Source organism: Micromys minutus (genome assembly GCF_963924665.1).
Source record: "Micromys minutus genome assembly, chromosome: 19".
NCBI classification, from domain to species: Eukaryota; Metazoa; Chordata; class Mammalia; order Rodentia; family Muridae; genus Micromys; species Micromys minutus.
Genome location: NC_137954.1, coordinates 21,809,867 through 21,832,222, shown reverse-complemented (window position 1 = coordinate 21,832,222; position 22,356 = coordinate 21,809,867). Strand labels below are relative to the sequence as shown.

Here is a 22,356-nt window from a genome sequence, read left to right as displayed (position 1 = left end):
TGGTTCAGTGATTTCGCAGCAATGTTCGTGATATAAATGCAGCTTTCTCTCCATTAGTAAGAGGGCACATTTTACTTCTTTTTTTTTTTTTTTTTTTTCTCTTTCCCGTTCCTTGATAACTCAGTGAGAAGTCAGTCCTCACAAGTGCGGGAACGTGAGATGATTTCTGTCAAGTGTTTAACATTTGATCTCTACTGGCCTCATGGCACCGGAAAAGGCTATAGAGTTAACAAAGGCAAACGTTGGAGGCTCAGAAGGAAATAAGCCTAAATCAATATTCAAGGTTCGGTCCTCCTCTCAGGGTCATGTAAAAGGAACAAGCTGCAGAGAATCAAAGGCAGCTGTCTGAACTTACATATTTCCCCTGCCAAGTCCCCACCTTCAACCTAAAGGATGCAAGACTTCTAATTCAGGCTGTGTCTGATTCACGGTTGCTATGCAACCCACAAGGATGAGGAAGGGATTGAGAGCATCAGGATTTGGCAGTAGCAGAGCAAATACCCTCCTCCTTCCCAGCACCTCTGGGACCCAAGTGACTTAGGCAGTAAAGCCAGTGCGAAGGAATTACGTCTATGTTTGTTTGTAGCTGTGTGGTGTATGATTATACACATCTGATGAGAGTCAACCCAATTTGTTAAAGACAGGTATTAGGGGATGTCTTTTCCGAAAGTAAATGGTAAGTCACCATTTGATAAAAATATCAGAAAAAAAAAATAATGTTCTTAAATAAATATTATCATTCCTAACTTTCAAAATAGGAGATGAGGCTTAGAACTTAAAATCAGATTAAAGTAAGTGTAGCAGTGAATCTAGCTCACTTGAAGGCCTAGGTTTAATGCTCAAACTTGGTTACACACACACATACACATGCACATATACTTGCACAAACAATATATATGTATCCATATATATGTTTGTCAATGAGACTTGTATTATAATTACATATGTAAGGAGTATATAGTTAGAACTTGCTGCCTCTCCAGAAGATTTCCTTAAGCCCAGGCACCAACAGGTCTAGAGACTCTGTCCTTGTCATTGTTGATTTCCAGTGTCTGCTGAAGGCCACAGTGTTCAATAACATAGCCCTTTCTTACTGGCATCTCTATCAAGTGAAGCTTTTTATGTTAAAATGAACCGAGAAATAGATTTAGGGAATTGCCCTCTGTGAGAAGTAGGACTTATTACGGATAAGGTAAGGGGCCTGTTTAGAAGGATTTATGATAGTCACAGCTTCATACTGATCAAGTTAATAAAAACTTAATTGGTCAGATGATTTGTTAACTTATGATTTTATATTTACCCTTGGTCCCTGATGCCTTCTTCCCATAGGATCTTACAACTGAAGAATTCAATCCTCTTTCTTCCAGTGTAATTGCTTAAAATTAAATCTTGATCATGTTGTCTAGGCTAATTCTGACATGAATAGAGATGAGTCGCATAAAACTGTATTGTTTATTTATGGCAGTGGTACTGGGAATCAAATCCTGGACTTTGTGCATTCTAGTCAAATGCTGTACCACTGAACTGACTCCTAAGACTGTCTACTAACCATATAAAAAAAGTTGCAAGTACATCTTTAGGTATCTTAGATTCTATAGCCCCGTTTTCTGTTTTAAAGATCTTGTTTTATTTTAAATTGCATGGATACATGTATGTTTCTGGGAGGGTATTTGCACTAGGCAGGTACCCACTTTGTCTAAAAGAGGGGTTTAGACCTTCTGGAGATGGAGTTGAAGGTGGTTGTAAGCTACTTGATGTGGCTGCTTGAAATTGAACTCAGGTTTGCAAGTGTCTTGAACTGCTGAGCATCTCTTTAGCCTCTCTGTAAGTCTAGCTTATAGTCTGTAGAAACGTTCCTTTATTTAAAATTTGCGCGTGCGCGCGCGCACACACACACACACACACATGCACGCATGTGTGCTAATATTAACTAGCCTTGACTACTTTAATGGGTCAATGTCTGGGCACTTTTAAACCTCCCTGCCACTAGCACACCCTCCCCTCCAGTATTCCTGGCTTAACACCTTCTAAATCTATATTTTCTCTTTGCTGCCCAGGTGCCTTCTGGGCAGCCCCCACATAAGGCTTCATTCCCTTTCCACCTACATTGCTGGATGCTTTCTCTCCCCTGCCAGGCATGGAGATATTCCTCCTCCTCCCCTCGGCTCCCCTCCGCCTCTCTCCCTCTCCTTATCCCTCCCCCTCTCTGTCCCCTGCCCACATAATCTAAAAATCCTGCCTCCTTCTCCTTGCCCAGCCATTGACTGGACCGAAATTCTTTGTTACTAATCGAAGCCAGCTGGGGGCAGGGACCCTCAGGTCTGTCTGGAAGTGCAGCTTCAGAAGCTGAATTAAGACAAAGCATTAGAACCAATTCCCAACAGTAAGGAAGCATTTTTGTTTCATTTATTTAAAATGGTCATAGTTAGCTCAAAGTTTATTACATATATAATGTATCTATTTATCCTATGTGTATAATATCTGCACATAGCATGTTCATGTGTATGCACATGAGATCATAAATAGATGTTGGGTGTCTTCTTCAGTATCTCTCCATCCTATCTTTTTATGAGACATAGTCTCTCATTAAACATGGACCTTGCCAGTTCAGCTAGACTGGCTGGCTGGCAGGCTTTAGGGATTTGCCTGTTTCTGTTCCTAACCCAACGCTTGCCAATGCAGGCACTGCCACAACTGGCTTTAGCATAAGTGCCAAGCATCCAAATTCAGGGTACCTGTGCTTGCTTGCCATGCACATTTTTTTAAACCTTCTGAGCCATCTCCACAGCCACTATATGCATACTTTTTAAGATGTATTCATCCTTAGTCCTTTGTTATTTAAATCATAGCAGAATATACTTTTGTAATCTTCTGTCCCTTTGAGCCTGGGTTGACTGTATTTGTAGCTGGCTTAAGATTCTCCTCAGGGAATTGCTGCAGAACTGGACACGTTTTCCTCAGCATGGAATATTAGATATTTTAAAAATCAATTCTAAAGCGTCACCTCACTGTTATAATTTAGTTGAATGGGCACCATTTGCACCCCCCCCAAATCAGTATTTGTTTTACTAGTTTTGAAATGAAGATGGTAATCTCTCTCTCTCTCTCTCCTTCTCTAGATGTTCTCAGGCTGAAGTTAGAAAACAACATTGACATCATCGATCAGCTTAACACACTGTCTTCCCTGACAGTAAATATTTCCTCCTGCGTGCTTTACGACCGTATCCAGGCAGCAGAAACTGTGGAGGAGATGGAGGTGTTGGCCAAAGAGCTCTACAAAAGCAATGAGCTCTTTGGAAGTGAGTGCTGTCCTGTTAGGAGTGAAGGGTCTCTGGACTAAAACCAACTGAATCCCACCCCCCTTTTGTTCAGAACTCAAAGAGGTAGTCTGACTACTTAGGAGTGGGAAGCATCATGTAATTAAAGGGTGAAACTCTTTATTTCATACAAAGAGTGATAAAAAGCTATCCACTTAAAGTATTATTGGTAGTTTAAATAAGTGGCTTCCAGTGGTATATTTAATCTGTCACTTTGTGATAATATTCTCAACTCCAGCTTTGAACCTTGGTGTTGACACCTCTTAGAAACCATCCCATCACAAAAAGAGCCTGGGTGCACTGTCCCATTATTAACTCTATTGTCTGGATTCTCCTTAAGTATCCCTCTGACCAGTGAGTAAGGCTGCCCAGAAAATAACTTGTGTGCTGTTGTTGCTGTTTTATTTTTAGGTGTCATTTTTAAACTTCCATCTAACAGAAGTTCACACCGAGGCTTTGACTCAGAAAAAGTCTCTCTCCCTCCTATCGTAAGATATACCATCCGCATGAGTCTGAAGACAGCACAGACCACAAGGAGCATACGGACGAAGATTTGGGCCCCCGGGCCACACAATTCTCCATCGCACAACCAGATCTATGGCCGGGCTTTCATTTATTTGCAGGATAGTATCGAAAGAGCAATCATTGAATTACAAACAGGAAGGAACTCACAGGAAGTCGCTGTCCAGGTTCAAGCAGTTCCCTATCCCTGCTTCATGAAAGACAAGTAAGTGCTGGTCAGCAGTCAAACTCCCTTTTGAGAACTCCCTTCCACCTTCTTGCATCCAGTGAAGGGAAGACATTCGCCAAGCCTTTGCAATAGGTGTAGAACCTAAAGCAGGAGATGCCTGAAAGTCTCCTTCAAGAATAGAGGCACCAGGACATTGCACGCTTTGTGAGAGTGAGAGCCAGAGGCCTTGTATGGAAATTTAAACTCTGCAACCTACAAGATTCTTCCCTGTACATTATTTGATTTGTTCTACCTCTGCACCCTGTCAGTTAAATGGAAACTCTATCACTTGACTAAGATATACACCATCTAATGACAGTACCCGAGTTTTCTCAGTACTAGACTAAACCTGAAACATACTGTTCTTTGGAAGAAACATTATGAGAGCATTGTCATTAACTAGCTTTCCTTAGAGCTAACAATATATCCAGAAACTGTATTAAGATAGACCTGGTCTGAGATAAAATCCATTGAGAAAATGTTCTATTATAAGCATCTGCCCTAGGAAGCAAATTATATGTTTGTTTCCCATCTCTAGTAGTGATTACTTCTGCACACTATTGTGATATCAAGTGATAGTGATTTCATGGTCCATTAATATTTGCCTTTTTCCCAAGTGTGTAAGAAAAACCTTAGGTCCTTTCTCTAAATAAAGGCTTCTGGCCAGCCCAAGATACTAAACAGATTGATGTGGATCTTCACTAAGAACAGCCATTTTTGCCTCTGCCCATTGAAGGGTTGTGATTGTCAGAGCCATGCCTTCCTGGTTATTACCACCAGCTCCCGGGAAACTGCTCAAAAGCAAACTCCTGACCTGGCTCTATACCTAGTAAAGGAGCGGGTTTTATGTTGGAAGGTTTAGGGTGTTTCTGCTCTATAGTCAGCTTGGAGAAACATGACCAGCTACTCAGAAATAAGGTCCCTGTAGTACAATATATTGCCAAAATAATGATGATAATAATAATAATAATAATAATAATAATAATAATAATAATAATAAATAGGCATTTTAATATCATTTGAAATGTCTTTGAAGAATCCAAGTTCTTTGCATTTTAAATAAAATATTCTGGATTTTGTATTATTTGATTCAGGAAATTCTAGTTTAATTATAATTGTGAGCTTCATTAAGATGAATGCAGTCACTCTGAGCACTGCCACTTTCAGATTGACTTGCCAATCTTACTATAATTGTGAATCTCCCATTTGGATAAGCAAAGTTTTGAGTGTTGTGATTATAGCTGAATAATTATTTTCCCAACCAGGACATACTCAAATACAATTTAAACAATATGACAATTTTTCTCTAACCCACCAGAGCTGCTATGCCTTTATTCTTATACAATAATAATAATAATAATAATAATAATAATAATAAACCAGAAAGCCCACTGTTAAATTGGCTTCCCATGTCATAAATAGTGAAGCTGTATTAATTGTTATTCTGAGATCCCTAATGAGAGTGTAATTTCCTCGCACAAGGGTGTGCATTTGTTGCACACTGCCATCTGCAGGGTGGCGTTTATTTTGATGGCCATATCTTCTCTTCTGTTTCACAGCTTCCTCACCAGTGTCTCCTACTCCCTTCCGATTGTGCTTGTGGTTGCCTGGGTGGTATTTATAGCTGCCTTTGTTAAAAAGCTTGTCTATGAGAAGGACCTTCGGCTGCATGAGGTATGTTGAGAATCTTCTCCTGTTGCGAATAAGTCCTAGTCACAGAACAGCTCATCGCTGTGACTTTTATCATGCCTGGTCAGACTCAGACAGCATAGCCCACGCCTTGCAAATGAAAAAGACAAGCATTTTACAGACCACAGGCAGTCTTTATTTTTGTCTTCCCAAAAAAACAACACAAAAAGCATTTAAGGAGTCCTTCTGAGAAAACAAAATCAGAATACTATCGAACAAAATAACAACATAATTATGGACCCCACAGTAATTTTTTTTCCAGAGTGAATTACCTATAAGATATAGACTCGAGCAAAGTTTAAATACTACCAATGCTATCAAAGAAGAGTGATGGCCGGCAGGGCAACCAAGAAAGCTCCCTGTATGTATAGACGCAGATGTGGAAGCAGGCATGGGGTTCATTTTGCTATTCCCGAGTAAAGTCCCTCTTCAGTACACTTCACATTTCACATTTATCTCCCAGTTACAATTTGCTAAATATCTCATAAATTGATGTGAGACTCTCAAGATTTGCTGTCTTCTGGACTGTATTCCATGGTTATCCTAATGACTATCAGATCGCTCAAATTCACACTTGAAACTTTAATTGGGTTGCATGGTCTTTTCCATCTTCCATGTCCCGGGCTCCTGAGCCTCAAACGTGGGTCTTTCAAGATTAAAGGACGACTTTGAAGTAGAAAACTGTGGTAGACAGTGAGCTATTTTCTACTTCAAAACAGATACCTACCTCAAATGTGTTACTCGTGATAAATACAACCAGCATACTTGTGCATGTGTGTCGATATATGTATGTGTGTACATATGTGTGTGTGTCACGATTAACGCTCTGTTTTACAGTAGGGCGTAATGCTGTTTGAGTGCATCTGTTGTGTGTCACTGGAAATGTCGGAGCATAATGCAGTCCTCTCTCAGCAGAAGCGATGAAAGGCATATTTTTAACACTGAACTACTTCTATGTGCTAGTGCTATGCCTTCATTTAGGAGGCATCTGCTTTCAAGTTCTAGCCCCATGACAACAGGGTCAAAGTTGCCTAGTTGGAAAAAAAATTCAGTGATCTTGGAATTCCACCATAAGGCTTTGGGAAGCCACTTTGCCAGTCCTTGTCAGTTGAGCCTGGTCCCCAAACTCAGTCTCTCTTTTCTGTAGCCTTCACTCAGCTTAGTATTTACAAAATGGACATGCCTCAGGACAGAGGAGATTCAGTTACCTATGCTGCTCCTTCCCAACCAGTGCTAGGATATTGCTCTGGCCCCTTAAAAATCCTGTGATATCAGAGTAGAGTTGATATAGTTGATCATAATCTATTCAGAAGTAATTTTTCTTTTTCAGGCTATATGCAAATTAACATCACATCTTTAAAACGATGGCGTCCTAATATAGCATAGTTGTGAAATGAATTGGTGCAAGGTGTGACACGGATGGAATGCCCCCAGTGTCCCCAGCTTGGCTTCTGTACTGCCCTCAGGACACAGCGACCTCCTTTTCAAAGACAAGGAGGGAGGCTCTGTGTGCCCAGGACTGTGAGCCCAGTTAATCATCATAGTCTTTAACGGGAGTCTCTTGACTTCCATCCAGCCCTTTTCTAAACCATAGCTGCTTCCTTCAGTGGTGCAGAATTTTAAGGGGTTTTGAGAATGGTGATGGGCAATCTCCTTGGTTACCAGAAAGGAGATCACTTGTTAATGCCATCATTTTATATTCAGTTAAAGTAGGTACGTGCCCATACACTTCTTCTTCTTTCAAATTAAAACACAAAGGTAAAAAAAAAAAAAAAAAAAAAAAAAACCCACTGCATTGTACTTCCTGCTTTCTATAATTACTTTTAAATTGGGGCAAGAAAACCTATTTATCTGTATCTCAATGAAGCCACTAATATTTGACCCCGTCAAGATGTGCCTCTGAGAAATCTCCTTAACTTTGAAAGTAGCACAAATATTAATAACTAATAAGTCTAATTTTGAAATTAAATGCTCTTTACAATGGCCTTCATGGATTTCATTCTACATTCCATGCTTTTAACAATTAAAATATTACAGCTATAAGAATATTAATTTTACAACAGAAAAAAAATTTGTTTTACTTTAGTTTTGAAACAGGGGTTTTATTGTGTGTCCCTGGCTGACCTGGAACTCACTTTGTAGACTTGGAATTCAGAGATCTGCCTGTCTCTGCCTCACAAGTTCTGGGATTAAAGACCTGTGTCACCACATCTGGCTTTAAAAATATCTTATTTTTAAATGTGTGTGTGTGTGTGTGTGTGTGTGTGTGTGTGTGTGTGTGTTTCAGAACTATTTGCATCAGGTTGCTGGAAGAACCCATTGTTGGGACTTTATGTACAGCTAGAGACAGAATTTTGGAGTTTTCCTGTCAGTTCTGACAGGTAACCCAAGCTATCGAGTTATTACCAGAAAGAACAGAGTCTTCAGTACCATAAGGCTTCCTATCAGACACCTTTCTATGCTTCCATAACATGTCACATCCCTTCATGCAGGAATTTGGAACATTCACAATCACACTCTTTTTAATAAATTAACTTTAGACATTAGAATGAAAGATGTCATTATTCCTGATGACTTCGTGCTTGGCCTACTGTCAATTGTACAACAGTACCGACAAGCAGATCTGTAAATATCTGTGGTGTCCCCTCTCCTATTAGCATTAGCCCCTGAGCAGAAGCCTCCCAGGAGTGTAGCAACATGTTCCCACAAAGTCTTCTGGAATCTTCTTACTGACTGCTTTAAACTGGATCAGCTTTGACCACTGTGGACCAGGCTTTTCTGGTTATCAGATATTGATGAACTGCACTGGCAGCTTAGAGAGGCTTGGGACAAGGGACTCTTTGATTACAAAGCTGTCACCTGACATCTGCCACTTGGAGAAGGAACCAATGGCATCAAGGAAGAACAGCCATCCACTCTCCACAGGCTGCCTTCCATCCTTAACTTTGGTCTTCTTTGTTATCAAGCAGTTGGCAGCAACTACGGATGATTTATGGATGACTTGTGTGCTCTTGGAGCCCTTTCTTGTTATGAATACAGCTGTCCTGTGGCATGAAATCCGAAAGTTTTGCACTGAACTTTCATGCTAGAATATCTGACTGTGTTCTTCAGGGAGAACTCAGCTCAGCCCGTTTCTGTGAAAAGTAAAATGACCAGTCTCCAGGTTTGATCAGCTCTTAGCAAGAAGAATTACATCTTGAGGTTAAAAGGCCCCTAATTATTGTGATAGGCACCTTCATTGTTAGTTGTGAGGTTTGCTGAGTTATCTTTTAATAAGTCTACAGATTGAGAATATTCCAGAAACATAAAGACTTTCCATTGGGCCTGCTGGTCACCAGGAGAGAAAAGCATGTATAAATGTACAATGGACCCTTCATTTATGATCTCAATGTAGCTTAGATATGTAATATTCACCTTAGCTTAGATATTCACCTTAGAAAATATAGCGGCATGTTTCAGATTTCGGATGGAGGGAGGTTTTTTCTCTTGTCAGTGTTGTTGTTTTATAGGCCATAAAAGATTAAATAGTTTAGTTATATGTGTTCCAATTAGTTATGTTCAAGCATTCATAAGTAATTAAATCTCAAAATGCAAATAACACCCAGGCAGATAAAAAGAATTTGTGTGTCAGAATCACTCCGGGATTGATACGCATCTCTGAAGTGTAGACATCAAAACTGACACAATAATTTTCTTAAACTGGGTGAGAAATATGGTGAGAATTTCTGGAGTAAAATCAGTATACTTTGCTTCTTTTTAGAAAAAAATCAAAATGTAAGCTTGTTTTCTATAAAAAAACAAATCTTGCAATTAGGGGAAACTTTCCATGATAAATCTTGGCTTAATGCGATCTCTTTGCTTTGACTTCCTATTTGTATTCCTTTGGAAACATAGATGAACTCCTCATTGCAGAGGGGATGGAGCAAAGGTGGAGTGATAGAAGAAGGTGAGGGAGAGGACAAAGTTAAGAAGAGAAGTCACTGGCTTTTTCTCAGTGGTGATTAGCTTAAGGCCCACTGCTTAGACTGTTGGCAGGCAGGTAGCTGTCTCCATGGCAACAAGAGCAAGCAGAGTTATCAAATTTGATAAGTTGGAAAAAAAAAACCTAGAAGGTAATGTCTGCTACATTGGCTTACAGAATAAAATACCCAGTGCAATATTATTGTTGTTGTTTTTCTATACAGTATTAAGAGAGAAATTAAAAATTATTTATTCTATAAAATATTGGACTATAATAAAGCTGTTAGTGGAACATTTGTTTTATTATTTCAAAAATGTGACATTAGATTTGTAAGTATAATATTAATCATAAATTGTTATAACTGGAAGATAGAATGTCCAGGTTTCCCCAGGATTCCACTTGTACCAAATTTAGGTTGAGGCTGAAGGGGGTTGTGGACAACAGATTCCTTTGCATTTGTGCAAAAGCAGATCTTTATTAGGTAGAAGCTCTTCAGTGGGATATCTTGGCTCTGGCATTGTCACTGAGTCAGAAAATAATATTACCTGACCTATAGTATCTCAGATACTTCAGTTTGTGGGTGTATGCATGCCTTTTATAAAAAAAAAAAATGTAAAGACTGACATAGGTTTTCTAGAGATGTTAGGGATGAGAAGGGTATCAGAAAAGGCAAATGGTCACCCTTCAAACTGCCACATTTTGAGTAATAAGAATTCACATCTATTGTGTTTCTATCACGAAACAGAGAAACAGAAGCAATAGTTATATTGTTCATTAAAGCTTATTAACTATATATATATATATATATATATATATATATATATATATATATATATATATATACTTTTATTATACCAATCCCTATCTGAAGTTAAACTACATGCTGCTTTTTAACCAGACTGAAATATTTATACCTAAGCAAATGTCAAGATCATGCTGTAAAATAATAGAGGAGAAACCATAAATTTGATGTCCTCATCTAAATCAATTTAATCTAGAGAAGTTAGCTAGATACTAGTTTCAAAGTTACACCTGTACTGTAGAGGCATGTGTGTGTATGTGTGTGTGTGTGTGTGTGTGTGTGTGTGTGTGTGTGTGTGTGTGTGCATGCACACACATGTGTGCTCAAGTGTGTGTATTGCTAAGAAATAAACTCATAACCTCCGCAAATGCTCAATACTTATTTATTTATTTTCTGGGAGAGAGAGAGACAGATAAACAGAGAAAGACAACAAGCAGGCACACATTGTTGAGGTCAGAAGACAACTTGGAAGAGTTGGTCCTCCTTACCATCTTCTAAGATACTGGTATCAAATCCAGGTCATCAGGTCTTCAAACAAGTGCCTCTATCTACTGAGTTATCTCACTGGTCCTAGAAATGTATGTCTTTATTAGTAAGAAGAGTTGTCTCTGACAAAATCATTGTCTGTGTTGGAATGTCACTTTGGTAGCATAAAATCCAAGAGGAGCCGACACAAAAAGTCTTAGTAATCAAAGAGAATTCACATAAATTATTCAAATGCATAGTTCCATATAAGAGGGGCCTCTTGGACATCTTGTCACATTATTTATCATTACTTGGGTATCAGACAACGAGACATCTAAGTCTTCCTTCTTCTTCCAGTACATGAAGATGATGGGTGTGAACTCCTGCAGCCATTTCTTTGCCTGGCTTATAGAGAGTGTTGGATTCTTACTGGTCACCATCGCAATCCTCATTGTTATCCTCAAGTTTGGCAATATTCTTCCCAAGACAAATGGCTTCATTTTGTTCCTGTACTTTTCGGACTACAGTTTCTCAGTGATTGCCATGAGCTATCTCATCAGTGTCTTCTTCAACAACACCAACATTGCAGCTCTGATTGGAAGCCTCATCTACGTCATCGCCTTTTTCCCGTTTATTGTTCTGGTTACAGTTGAGGATGAGTTGAGCTATGTTATTAAAGTATTCATGGTAAGTCAACTGTTGGAGTGCACCCTCGTGTGATACAACCTCCCTCCTTTAGTTCATGAATATGCTCAAGTTGAAAGTTCACTTATATAATTAAAATATAATGCAATCGCAAAATAACTCTTGTAATGACTTTTCTAATTGCTGTTCACTCTGAAAGGAAGCATCCCCTCCCCCTCCCCCACAGCTTCTAGAACCATTAGTGAACCTTCTAGAACCTAACATGCTGTTAGGCTCTGTCTGATTCTTAAAGTTAAAATATTACCTGCCACGTTTTAGATCACCAAGAATTCTGACTTCTCTGTTTTAGAGTCTTCAACATCTTGGTACCTCTCATGTTAGAACCATTCTCATGAATAAAAAGCCACCGTAGTTTCTATGAGGAACACATGGCCAGCAGGAATAGTGATGGAGGCATTGATAGCCTGTGCTCAAATGTGGATTCCTTTCTGCTTTTTCCTGATTCAGAAGCACTGCATTGAGAAGGAAGATGACTAAATTTAACATTCAGAAAGCAGAACATTTCCTGTCATATTAGGGCTTTTCTGTTTAAAAACATAGATCTTGATGAATAACCTTAATTCAACACTGACTGCTCTAGGTTTAAACAAAAACTTAAATTTATAATTTGTAGTGATTATCAAATATTCAACCAATAAATATTTTAGTATATTCTCATTCAAAACACTATCGTCTGATTTAAATTTAGGAACATTTTCTGGCCCTGATATCATTTAATTTGAATCTTTACATTCTATTACTCTGTAATTTCCTACATTATAAATTTCTGAGCAACATTTAATAAGCTTAAACATATATTTCGGATTGTTAAAAGGCACTCTCTGAGTATTTCCTCTTTCTCCCTGTCTCTGTCTCTTTGTCTTTCTGTCTCTGTCCCTGTCTCTGTCTCTCTCTCTCATTGTATTATTTTTGGCAAGAGACTTCAGTATTTTAAAATAGACTTAGAGAGAGAGCATCTATCTTTCCTGTATGTCTAACATGTTAAGCATTTTGAGACCTCCAGGTGAAATCTGCTGGAACTATCACCACTGTTCGTTTTCTTCTCAGAGCCTGCTGTCCCCAACAGCATTCAGCTATGCAAGTCAATATATTGCCCGATATGAAGAACAAGGCATCGGTGCGTTCAATTTCCTTAAAATCAGGCTTTATCTCTAACTGTGATGGGTGCCAAGGAAGAATAAACACCTGTGTTCAATTTCTAGGTCTTCAATGGGAAAATATGTACAAATCCCCTGTTCAGGATGATACCACCTCATTCGGCTGGCTGTGCTGTCTAATCCTAGCAGACTCTTTTATTTATTTCTTTATTGCTTGGTACGTCAGGAATGTTTTCCCAGGTAGGAACAGATGTTTCTTATGGTTGTCATCACTGTAAGTCAGCTAATACGGATTCGAAATAGTTGGCTGGCCATATGAAATCTCTGTAATGGTACAATACATCTCCGAATTAACCAAAGTGTTCAGATAAAATTTGTTGCTGTGTTTCTTCACTCACTGTCCTTTTAAATATGAGGTAAATTCAAAATCCTATGATAGTGTCAGGTCCAACCAGTCTTTCCAGGTAGAAATCATGATACACTGACAAGGTAGGACCCATGTCTCTTAATTTTATGAGTGAAGAAATGCATTCTAGAGCATAGACTGGTCTCCCACTTTGACTCTCAAGCTTGGCTCTCATGTCCTTTCTAACATATTTAGGTGTTTTTCCACTAAGTGTTATTGATATGTGTACATTTTCAGTGGGTGGATGAATAAGTTGTATGCTTTCATTTGCACAAAATGTTTATTTAAAAATGACTGTCAGAAAGCATGCCGGTGCTGGTGTGGGACGTGGGGTAGGGCCAGGGAATAGGAACAGGAACCCTGTCAGAACGCTGTAGAGGTTCAAAATTAGTTTAACACTGGACCATAGCAGTGATTCTTGCCTTTGTAAATGAACAAAAATATCCAACTGCACCCTTAAGATGGGCAAATTTATAACTGCAGTTCACTGACATTGCTTTTTAAAAGAGATGAACTTTTTGGCTTTACTCTGTAAATTGAACTCACCCTTTGAAGTTATATAGTACTCTACAAAACGAAGTCATTTCCTGAACCATTCAGCATTTCATTATTTAGTTGGTAGTCACTCTTCCTTATGTATTCTCATTACAGGGACATACGGCATGGCAGCTCCATGGTATTTTCCTATCCTTCCTTCTTACTGGAAAGAACGATTTGGATGCGCAGAGATGAAGCACGAGAAAAGCAATGGCCTAATGTTTACGAATATCATGATGCAGAACACAAATCCTTCTGCCAGTAAACCAAGTAGGTCAATGGCATGTGTCATCATACAGAAATGACATTCAAACTACATAACTGGTGGGCTTAGCTACATTTTTCTAAATGATAAATTTTTCTTCCCTTTAGTCACGGGTGAGTATGTCTACACATATGTGCTTCCGTTCTTACGGGGACTGAATTGAGCCTTCTTCTGGGCTCATTAGCTCGGTTGGTTAGCATATGTTGCTAATTAAGCCCAAACTGTAGATCTCTTCGTGGGCCAGTTAGGCTCACGCAGAGAAAAATGTTCCTTGCCCACAGTCCGCATCCCTTACTCTAGCCGTCTGCTGCCAGTCAGAGGAGTAACCAGGAGACAAAACTGGGTAATATAGCATAACCCACAGTCAATGTGAGGAAAAGAGTGCACAGCTTGTGCCCCACTCAGGTGGGGTGAGTGCTTTTGTCTCTATAAAGACCCCCTGTGCAAGCGGTGTCCTGGTGACGCCTGAAGAAGGCATAGGTAGGAAAAGTAGCTGGGTTCTGTAAGCCACAGATTTGAGAAAACTGTGTTACTGTAAAACCACAACTAGGAAATTCTTATTTCATAAATTGATAATATCCTTCCCAATCAGAGAACAAATCTTTTGGGTTATCCTTTGAATAGTTAAGGTCTGTTGGGGAGGGGGAAAGAAAGAGACCATAAACTTATGATTCTGTATTCAGGAACTTCGTGTTCTGACAGAGAAGGCTGATATAATAAACCCCAGAGAATGTGTTTTCGTGATGTTGCTCATTCTGTGAGCAGGTCAGGAGGAAGCTGGAGAATATAATAAATCAGTTGCTTCTGAACTCTTTAAATTTAAAAGATTACATTTATATAATCTCGACTTTTTAAAGTCTAACCCAGCTCTATTAATTACTTATGAGCTGACAACTCTTCTCTTCGCCTCTCTAGGTCCTGACTGTGCATTTCCCTCCAACATTGAACCTGAACCTAAGGATCTCCAAGTTGGAGTTGCCCTTCATGGGGTCACAAAGATCTATGGCTCAAAAACAGCTGTCGATAACCTCAATCTGAACTTCTACGAAGGGCACATTACATCACTGTTGGGGCCAAATGGAGCTGGCAAAACCACAACCATGTATGTTATTTTTCAACAAAATGTCAAAGAAGGATATTATTAACAAGCAATGGCTTTTTATAAACTAGAGACTTAAAGACAAAAGCAGAGCTCTTATGTCCTATGGATGGTTCAGCTTATCCACGAATGAAATGAAATCTAAACCAGTGATTCCAAACTGTGAGCTCTAAGTCCATCTTAGGCTGCATTTAGTGCTGGGTCCCCCTATGTGTCTTAAAATGTTTAATTCAGTATAAGTTCCAGATAACAATAAGTATTCTGGGCATGTCTTAGATCAGTGGTTCTCCACCTTCCTAAGGCTGTGACCCTTTAATACAGTTCCTCATGTTGTGGTGACCCCCAGCCATACAATTACTTCATTGCTACTTCATAACTGTAATTTTGCTATCATCATAAATTATGGTATAAATATTTTATATGCAGGACATCTGGTATGCAACCCCCAAAAGGGTTGAGACCCACAGGTTGAGAACCACTGTCAAGCACAGAGCACTCTACAACCCAGAGTTCCATGCTGAGACAGGAGCTGTTGGTAGGGTTCAGTAGTGCCATTCTGTTCAAACTGCATGCGCTCTCTGGCTCATCCCTGGTCTGGGATCTGTACTGCTACACTAGTCAGTTTGTCCCTCTTTATGGTACCCAGGCCAGGGATAGGTCTGAGTTTGCACACCCTAGCAGAAACACAGAGCACTTTCTGCCCAATCGCAGGAAGCATTCATGGAGAAAGAAACAAAGAACCACCCCCATCATACACAGTCAAGGTCAAGCACACAGCTGTTCTTTCTCTCTACTGACTGTCCTGTGTCAGGGTAAAGGGAGGATTGGGATCTCAGGAGTCTTAGGTTGTTTTATCGTTTGTGTGTTTGCTTTGACACTGAGCCTCCAGGGCTCCACCAGCGCATATTTGCCATCAGTGTTAAGATGCTGTTAAACTCAAGCCCGTAAGCACATGTCTCACTTCGTCCACATTCTGTTTTTAATCATCTTGAGTAGGTTTGGTGACTACTCAAATGCTGGCGCCAATATGTTTTCCTAAATAACTAGAGACAAGTGAAGGTCGTGTGAGAGTAAACATGCAGCCTCTTACTTGCATAACCTGTTAAAAGCCAGGGTTGGCGTTCTAGAATGAAACACTTATAAAGTAAATTTCCCAATAGGAAACAAGAGGCCAGGGGAGAAAAGAGACAGAGAAGGTATTTGATGAGGCTCTAACTTCAGCTGAGAATGACCTCTTTTATTGGTCTAGATATAAACTCTTAAGTAACAGGGTAGAAAAAAAAAAACGTGTTATTTGTATTTCAATGGATGTCATGAGGAAATTGCATATTAACCTTGATTCATTATGACTAGGAGAGAGACTGGTGAGAAATCTTGTCCCTCTCTAGACCTTCTGTGGATTATGTTCTAATGGGGGAAGAGATGATTTCAAAATGACTTACTAACTACTTGAGAGGTGTTGAGAGTTTTCTAGGGAAACATATTTTGGCTATAATACAGGGAATGGCACAGAGAAGACCAGAAGAGGTAGGAGGATCAAGAAGCAGGCGAGGTGATGTGAGGGCTGCTGCCCCCTGGTGGTTATGGATGTTGGTAGAGTTAGGCCACCAAGAGACAAAGATGCAAACATCACCTCTGAAATACAGTTTTGTCTCCAAAGTAGCTAGACTAGAGGCACACGCTACTATGTTGTTTTTAAGCAGATTTCGTATATTAAAGTATCCTGTTAATTTTTCAACTCCATTTCAAAAGGAAAAATATATTTTGAAGCCTTTCCAACCAAAAAGGAAAGGAGAGGAAATATAGTTTTGTGCAAACAGTATATGAATTTGTCAGCGAATGAGAGAGGCAAAGGGGCACCGCATCATGAGCATCTTATCACTAAGGCATCTTATGAAGATGCAGCATCATCTGCTGGATTCATAGCACACATCTGGGTGGAAGTGATAGGATCCAATAGGATCCAGTCTGGAGACATAAATCGGATATTCGCCAGTATATAAATAGGATTCCAAGAAGAAACAGTATGTTCAAGGAGAGAGTGTACCTTCACCTAGAAGGCACCCTCAGCTTCAACATAATTCCCACCACCACTATGGTGTAGTGTTCACACAACACCATGAAGCTTAAAGTCGGTTTCATTTTCTTTCATTTCCTCTTACAGCCTTTTTTTTTTTTTCATGGCTTGACTTCACCTAAATATCTCCCTTGCTGGCATTTGAGTTATACTTGATCTTGCTATCTAGCTTGAGTAATTGGTCCATACCTAATTTATCACATCCACATTTCCAGCTCCATGCTGACCGGGCTGTTTGGCGCCACAGCGGGTACCATTTTTGTATATGGGAAAGATATCAAGACAGACCTGAATACTGTTCGGAAAAATATGGGGGTCTGCATGCAACATGACGTCCTGTTCAGTTACCTCACCACCAAGGAGCACCTTCTCTTATATGGCTCCATCAAAGTCCCTCACTGGACCAAAAAGCAGCTCCATGAGGAGGTTAAAAGGTGAGTTAATTCCCAAATAAGAACACGACTGGGTAAGCTCTCCCAAGAACACATATACCATGTTGGTCAAGCTCTAGTAGCATTAAGAATGGGAAATGTTCTCTCACGAGCAGTTTGCCACGCTCCCTACCCCTCTGGTAATGTATACATTTAACATTACTGTCCCCTCCCAACAGTTATATGTGCACTGTTCAACTCTGCCCTGGTGCCTTATATGTTACCCCAAATCTTTTGTTTTCAATTCTGCCTGGGTGCCACACCTCAAAGCCTCTTAAATGGACTTCCAGCTACTACTGTCCCCCATCCATGGATTCCAGGTTGCCAGAGTGAGATTTGTCAACTGCGTAGCAGACCACGTCATTCCTGCATCCTCCTTGGGTAGTCTTGCCACACTTAATATGACATCCCATAATGTCATTAGCAAGGCCTACCAGACCCCACATGACCTGCCTTCCATCCCACATCTCACTACTTTCACATTCTCCATTTAGTCTGTCCTGGGAACATAAACCTACCCTTGCACTTGACTATCCACAACTAATTCTCACCACAGGTCCTAATGTTTGTTCTTAACTTACCACACCCTTCCTGAGAGCCATTTGGAGACTCCTGGCAAAATGGACACTTTTCCAGTCTTTGCTCATCTGACTTTTTGTTTTATTGATTGTGTGCCGATTAGCACTTGTTGTATTACAAGTGCTCTTGAGATTATGCATATCTATTAGATTCTCTTCACCTTCTCTGCACACATGTGCATGTAATCTCTTTATGAGAAATTTTTTTCTGTTCATTGCTTTTTTTCTATGACATAATCTGGCACAAAATGTCCAAAGTTCTAACCATTTGCCAAACAAGTGGTCTTCTTAGTTATTATTTTCATGACAATAATTAGATGGTAAACAACAAAAAGCGACTTCATGTTTTCGGTGCTGTACTGCACCTCACTGAAGGTGTACTCAGTACATGATTGTGAACACCATTCATTATTTTTTCTTGAAGGACTTTAAAAGACACCGGACTGTACAGTCATCGCCATAAGAGAGTTGGAACGTTGTCAGGAGGAATGAAGAGAAAATTGTCCATATCCATAGCTCTCATTGGTGGATCCAGGGTAGTGATTCTGGATGAGCCATCCACTGGAGTTGACCCATGTTCTCGTCGAAGTATATGGGATGTCATATCCAAGAACAAAACTGGTATGAATAATTTTCATAGCTTCTCCATGGGACAGCATAACTACTCTCAGAGCTCCCCAAAATCAAGGTGAAACTTTTCTGTGTATAACACCCTCTATCTGAGGTGAGGTCCTTTTGTCCTAAGATTTCTCAGTGAAACTTCTGTGTCAGTTAGTTAAAACATATCCAGTACTACTGTGAGCTTAACTTATCAAGCCTTATTGGGAGACTAGAGGAGTCTGTCTAGAGAAGCGTAGAATCTAATTAGAGATACCAAACATACACAAATGAAAATAAACCGAAAACACACCAAACAAGTGCTAACAGGATGTGATGCGGAGAAGCAATCAGACTGGAGTGGATTATTCTCTCTGGAGTGCAGAGAGGAATATTCAAAAAGCCTTTTAAATTACCATTTTTATAGTGAAGGAAGGTTGAAAGAGCAAGGGGGAGAGGGGCAGAAAGAAGAAGGGGAGAGGGAGAGAGAGCATACGGAAACAATACAGGTAAAACTCTGAGAAATGAGAAAAAAAAGTAGCTGATGCCCACAGAAAATGAAGGACATTAGCGGTAAAGCTTAGTAAGTGCCTGCTTGCTGCTAAATTACATATAAGACCCCCTCCTCTATATTTAATAGCAGCCTTCTGAGATTCCCTTTGATCTCTATGGAGTCTCGCCTCAATTAACGCCACCCTTGTCCTCAGAAATCCCAGAAATCCCAGGATTCACTCTTGTTAATTCTGTTCTGTGGGGACCTTGTAGCCTCATTTTTCATTCTACGTTGTTCTCGGCTGTATTTCTAAGCAAGGACAATCATTCTGTCTACACACCACTTGGATGAGGCTGAAGTGCTGAGTGACCGCATCGCCTTCCTGGAACAGGGTGGGCTCCGGTGCTGTGGATCCCCATTTTACCTCAAGGAAGCTTTTGGAGATGGCTACCACCTCACACTCACCAAGAAGAAGGTTTGTATGAGAGAGCACACTATGTCATGGGGCAATGCGTTAAACGTTTCTATAAAGTGAAGAGAGATTCTCTCCAACTTCACTCGTTGCTAAGATTCATCACCATGCAATCCTATGTGGTTCTTGAATCTCAGCAAGTGGGTTGGTTAAAAAACCCCAAATTTCTTCACTCTTCCTAAGGGCATCTGATGTAGTAGATCTGCATTAGACCTCTGAAAATTAATAAGCTTCTGGTACTTTCCCATGTCATGGGCACTGTACAAAATGGTGTTCTTCTATGGGTTCCTGACGGACTACCAACATTTCTTTGTTTCGCTAACATTTCGGCCTCTGGAGAGGAATTTAAATATTCTGGCTTAGAGAAAGCAGATGAAGAGCACATAAGAAGTTAAGTCTTCACTTTGTGATGCCAAGTGTTAAACTGTAGAGTTGAAACTGGGACTCAGACATGACTCTTCTGAATGACTCTGTTATCTAAGTTATCTTGGCATGGCTCCCAAAATATACAAAGTAATCCAGGCTTGGGGTGGGGCTGTTTCATTAGATCCTTCACCTGCTTCCACTCTGAGGAAAAATTCTAATAGGAAATATTCTTATTTCCATGAATAATATTTTTATTAATTTGGGGGAAATTTCATACCGTATGTCTTGATCACATTCACTCCCAGACTACTCCCATACTCCCTCTGTCCATATTTCCCCCTTCGCACCCACACAACTTTAGTTTAGTTTCCTCTTCTCCACGGTTATCCTAGTCAAGTCCAGTTTGTGTTGCCCAACCACTTTCAAGAGCAAGGGACCTGCCATGAATGAGGTCAACCTGATGATGGTCACCTTGATAAAAACAACTGACTTTCCCTCTCCCAACAGCAAAGAATTTGCTCTTTCTAGCTAGTGCTGGGATGTTCTGCCCATATCCCCAACCCCAAGTTGCCACTGTGTCTGGCTGGATCTAGAGTAGGGTGTCTGCATACTGTCCCTACTTCTCTGAGTCCATATGTGCAACTGCCTTGTTGTGTCCAGAAAACAGTTTTTTTGAAGTCGTCCACTAGCCCCGGCTCTTACAATCTTTCTGTTCCCTCTTCCTTGAAGTTCCCTGAACTGTTTCAGGGAAGGTATGATATGTATATTCTATTTATGACTGAACACTCCATAGTTTCTTAGTCTCTGCTTATCGATCAAGTGATAGTATCTGTATTGATTATCATCTACTGCAAGAAGCTTCTCAGATGAGACTCGTGGTGTGCACTGCTCTACGAGTATAGCAATAAGTCACTAGGAATTATCTTAATAAAATTTTCTTTCTACATAAGCTGTCTATTTCTACCCCATTGATTATCTGAAAAGGCATGGCATTTTTTTCATTCCCCTCCTAGTGGCTGTTGGGATTTCCATCTAATCTATACTATATTTTCTTTTCAACCCTAACAAAATTATCCTTGAGCTTCAAAAACAAAATAACCATAATTTATCATTATATTTAGAAATTCACATATTAGAAGCTATTGTGCTGAATGATGTACTCAGTTATTATTCTAGGCACGGAGGCTGCATCAGCGAATTTGTAATATAAACTCCATGTTCTGGCTGCATGAACTTTGGGCTTGTGAAATGTGAAATATCAGATGTTCTGCTCAATATGTAAATTATTTAACACACTATCAATTAGTAAATGATAAATTACATAGAATATTTATTTCTATAAATGTAGGCAAAAATAAGCCAGGAGTGGGAAAAGAGGTGTCAGTTAAACCATGGGCTGGAGCTGGTGAGAGAACAGGGCGTGTTGGCTGCCTTGGCACAGAGACCTTGAGGGGCACAGGCGTCACAGCATGACATATACTGTGGTCACAGAAACTCAAAACTGATGCTGCGTTAAAGAATGGGAGAAGGTGGGTGGTTGTGGAAAAGTACAGTTGGGAGGGGTGTGGCTTGTAAGTCTCCATGCAGGACATGGGATGGCAGCTGGAGGAATGGCACGTGGTCAGACTCAGGAGGGCTTGCCTAACTTTCCCTTTTGTCCGCAGAGTCCAAGTCTAGACACAAACGCAATCTGTGACACGGTGGCCGTGACAACTATGATCCAGTCACACCTCCCTGAAGCCTACCTTAAGGAAGATATCGGGGGAGAGCTTGTATATGTGCTCCCTCCGTTTAGCACTAAAGTCTCAGGAGCTTACCTGTCACTCCTGAGAGCTCTGGACAAAGGCATGGGTAAACTCAACATCGGCTGCTATGGCATTTCAGACACCACTGTTGAAGAGGTAGGTGGACATCTTACTGCTTACCACATTCATCTATTTATCTATTATGTATGTATGTATGTATTATGTTTGTTTGTATGTATGCATGTTTGTATGTATGTATATGTATGTATCTATCTATATATCTATCTATCTATGTATTTATCTGTCTGTCCATCCATCTGTCCATCCTTCCATCCACCATCTATCTATCGATTCATTCATTATTTATTTAGTTTAGAGTGCTGGAAATGGACCCCAGCACGTGAACAGCTCCATCTATGACTCTGGACTTTGTCTATATCACATTCCTGTGTACATGCATATTTGCGTATGTGTGGAGGTGCATGTGGATGCAGTAGTTCACATGCACTTTTGTCCACATGCCT

The 22,356-nt window shown here is 40.0% G+C and overlaps 1 protein-coding gene across 2 annotated transcripts in view; it reads left to right on the top strand.

Moving 5' to 3' along the window:
- Nucleotides 1-22,356, top strand: part of ABCA12 (ATP binding cassette subfamily A member 12) — a gene marked incomplete at both ends in the record, with an annotated part of 165,172 nt that overhangs the window by 107,653 nt on the left and 35,163 nt on the right. The window contains 12 exons of one of the 2 annotated variants that reach the window (XM_080932869.1): nucleotides 3,120-3,299; nucleotides 3,729-4,044; nucleotides 5,607-5,721; nucleotides 11,322-11,651; nucleotides 12,717-12,786; nucleotides 12,872-13,006; nucleotides 13,824-13,979; nucleotides 14,890-15,076; nucleotides 17,366-17,584; nucleotides 18,584-18,780; nucleotides 19,564-19,724; nucleotides 21,752-21,988. In XM_080932869.1, coding sequence (XP_080788995.1) covers nucleotides 3,120-3,299; nucleotides 3,729-4,044; nucleotides 5,607-5,721; nucleotides 11,322-11,651; nucleotides 12,717-12,786; nucleotides 12,872-13,006; nucleotides 13,824-13,979; nucleotides 14,890-15,076; nucleotides 17,366-17,584; nucleotides 18,584-18,780; nucleotides 19,564-19,724; nucleotides 21,752-21,988 — 2,303 coding nt within the window. The remainder of the gene's footprint in view (nucleotides 1-3,119; nucleotides 3,300-3,728; nucleotides 4,045-5,606; nucleotides 5,722-11,321; nucleotides 11,652-12,716; nucleotides 12,787-12,871; nucleotides 13,007-13,823; nucleotides 13,980-14,889; nucleotides 15,077-17,365; nucleotides 17,585-18,583; nucleotides 18,781-19,563; nucleotides 19,725-21,751; nucleotides 21,989-22,356) is intronic. The other variant, XM_080932868.1, reaches the window with a different exon arrangement.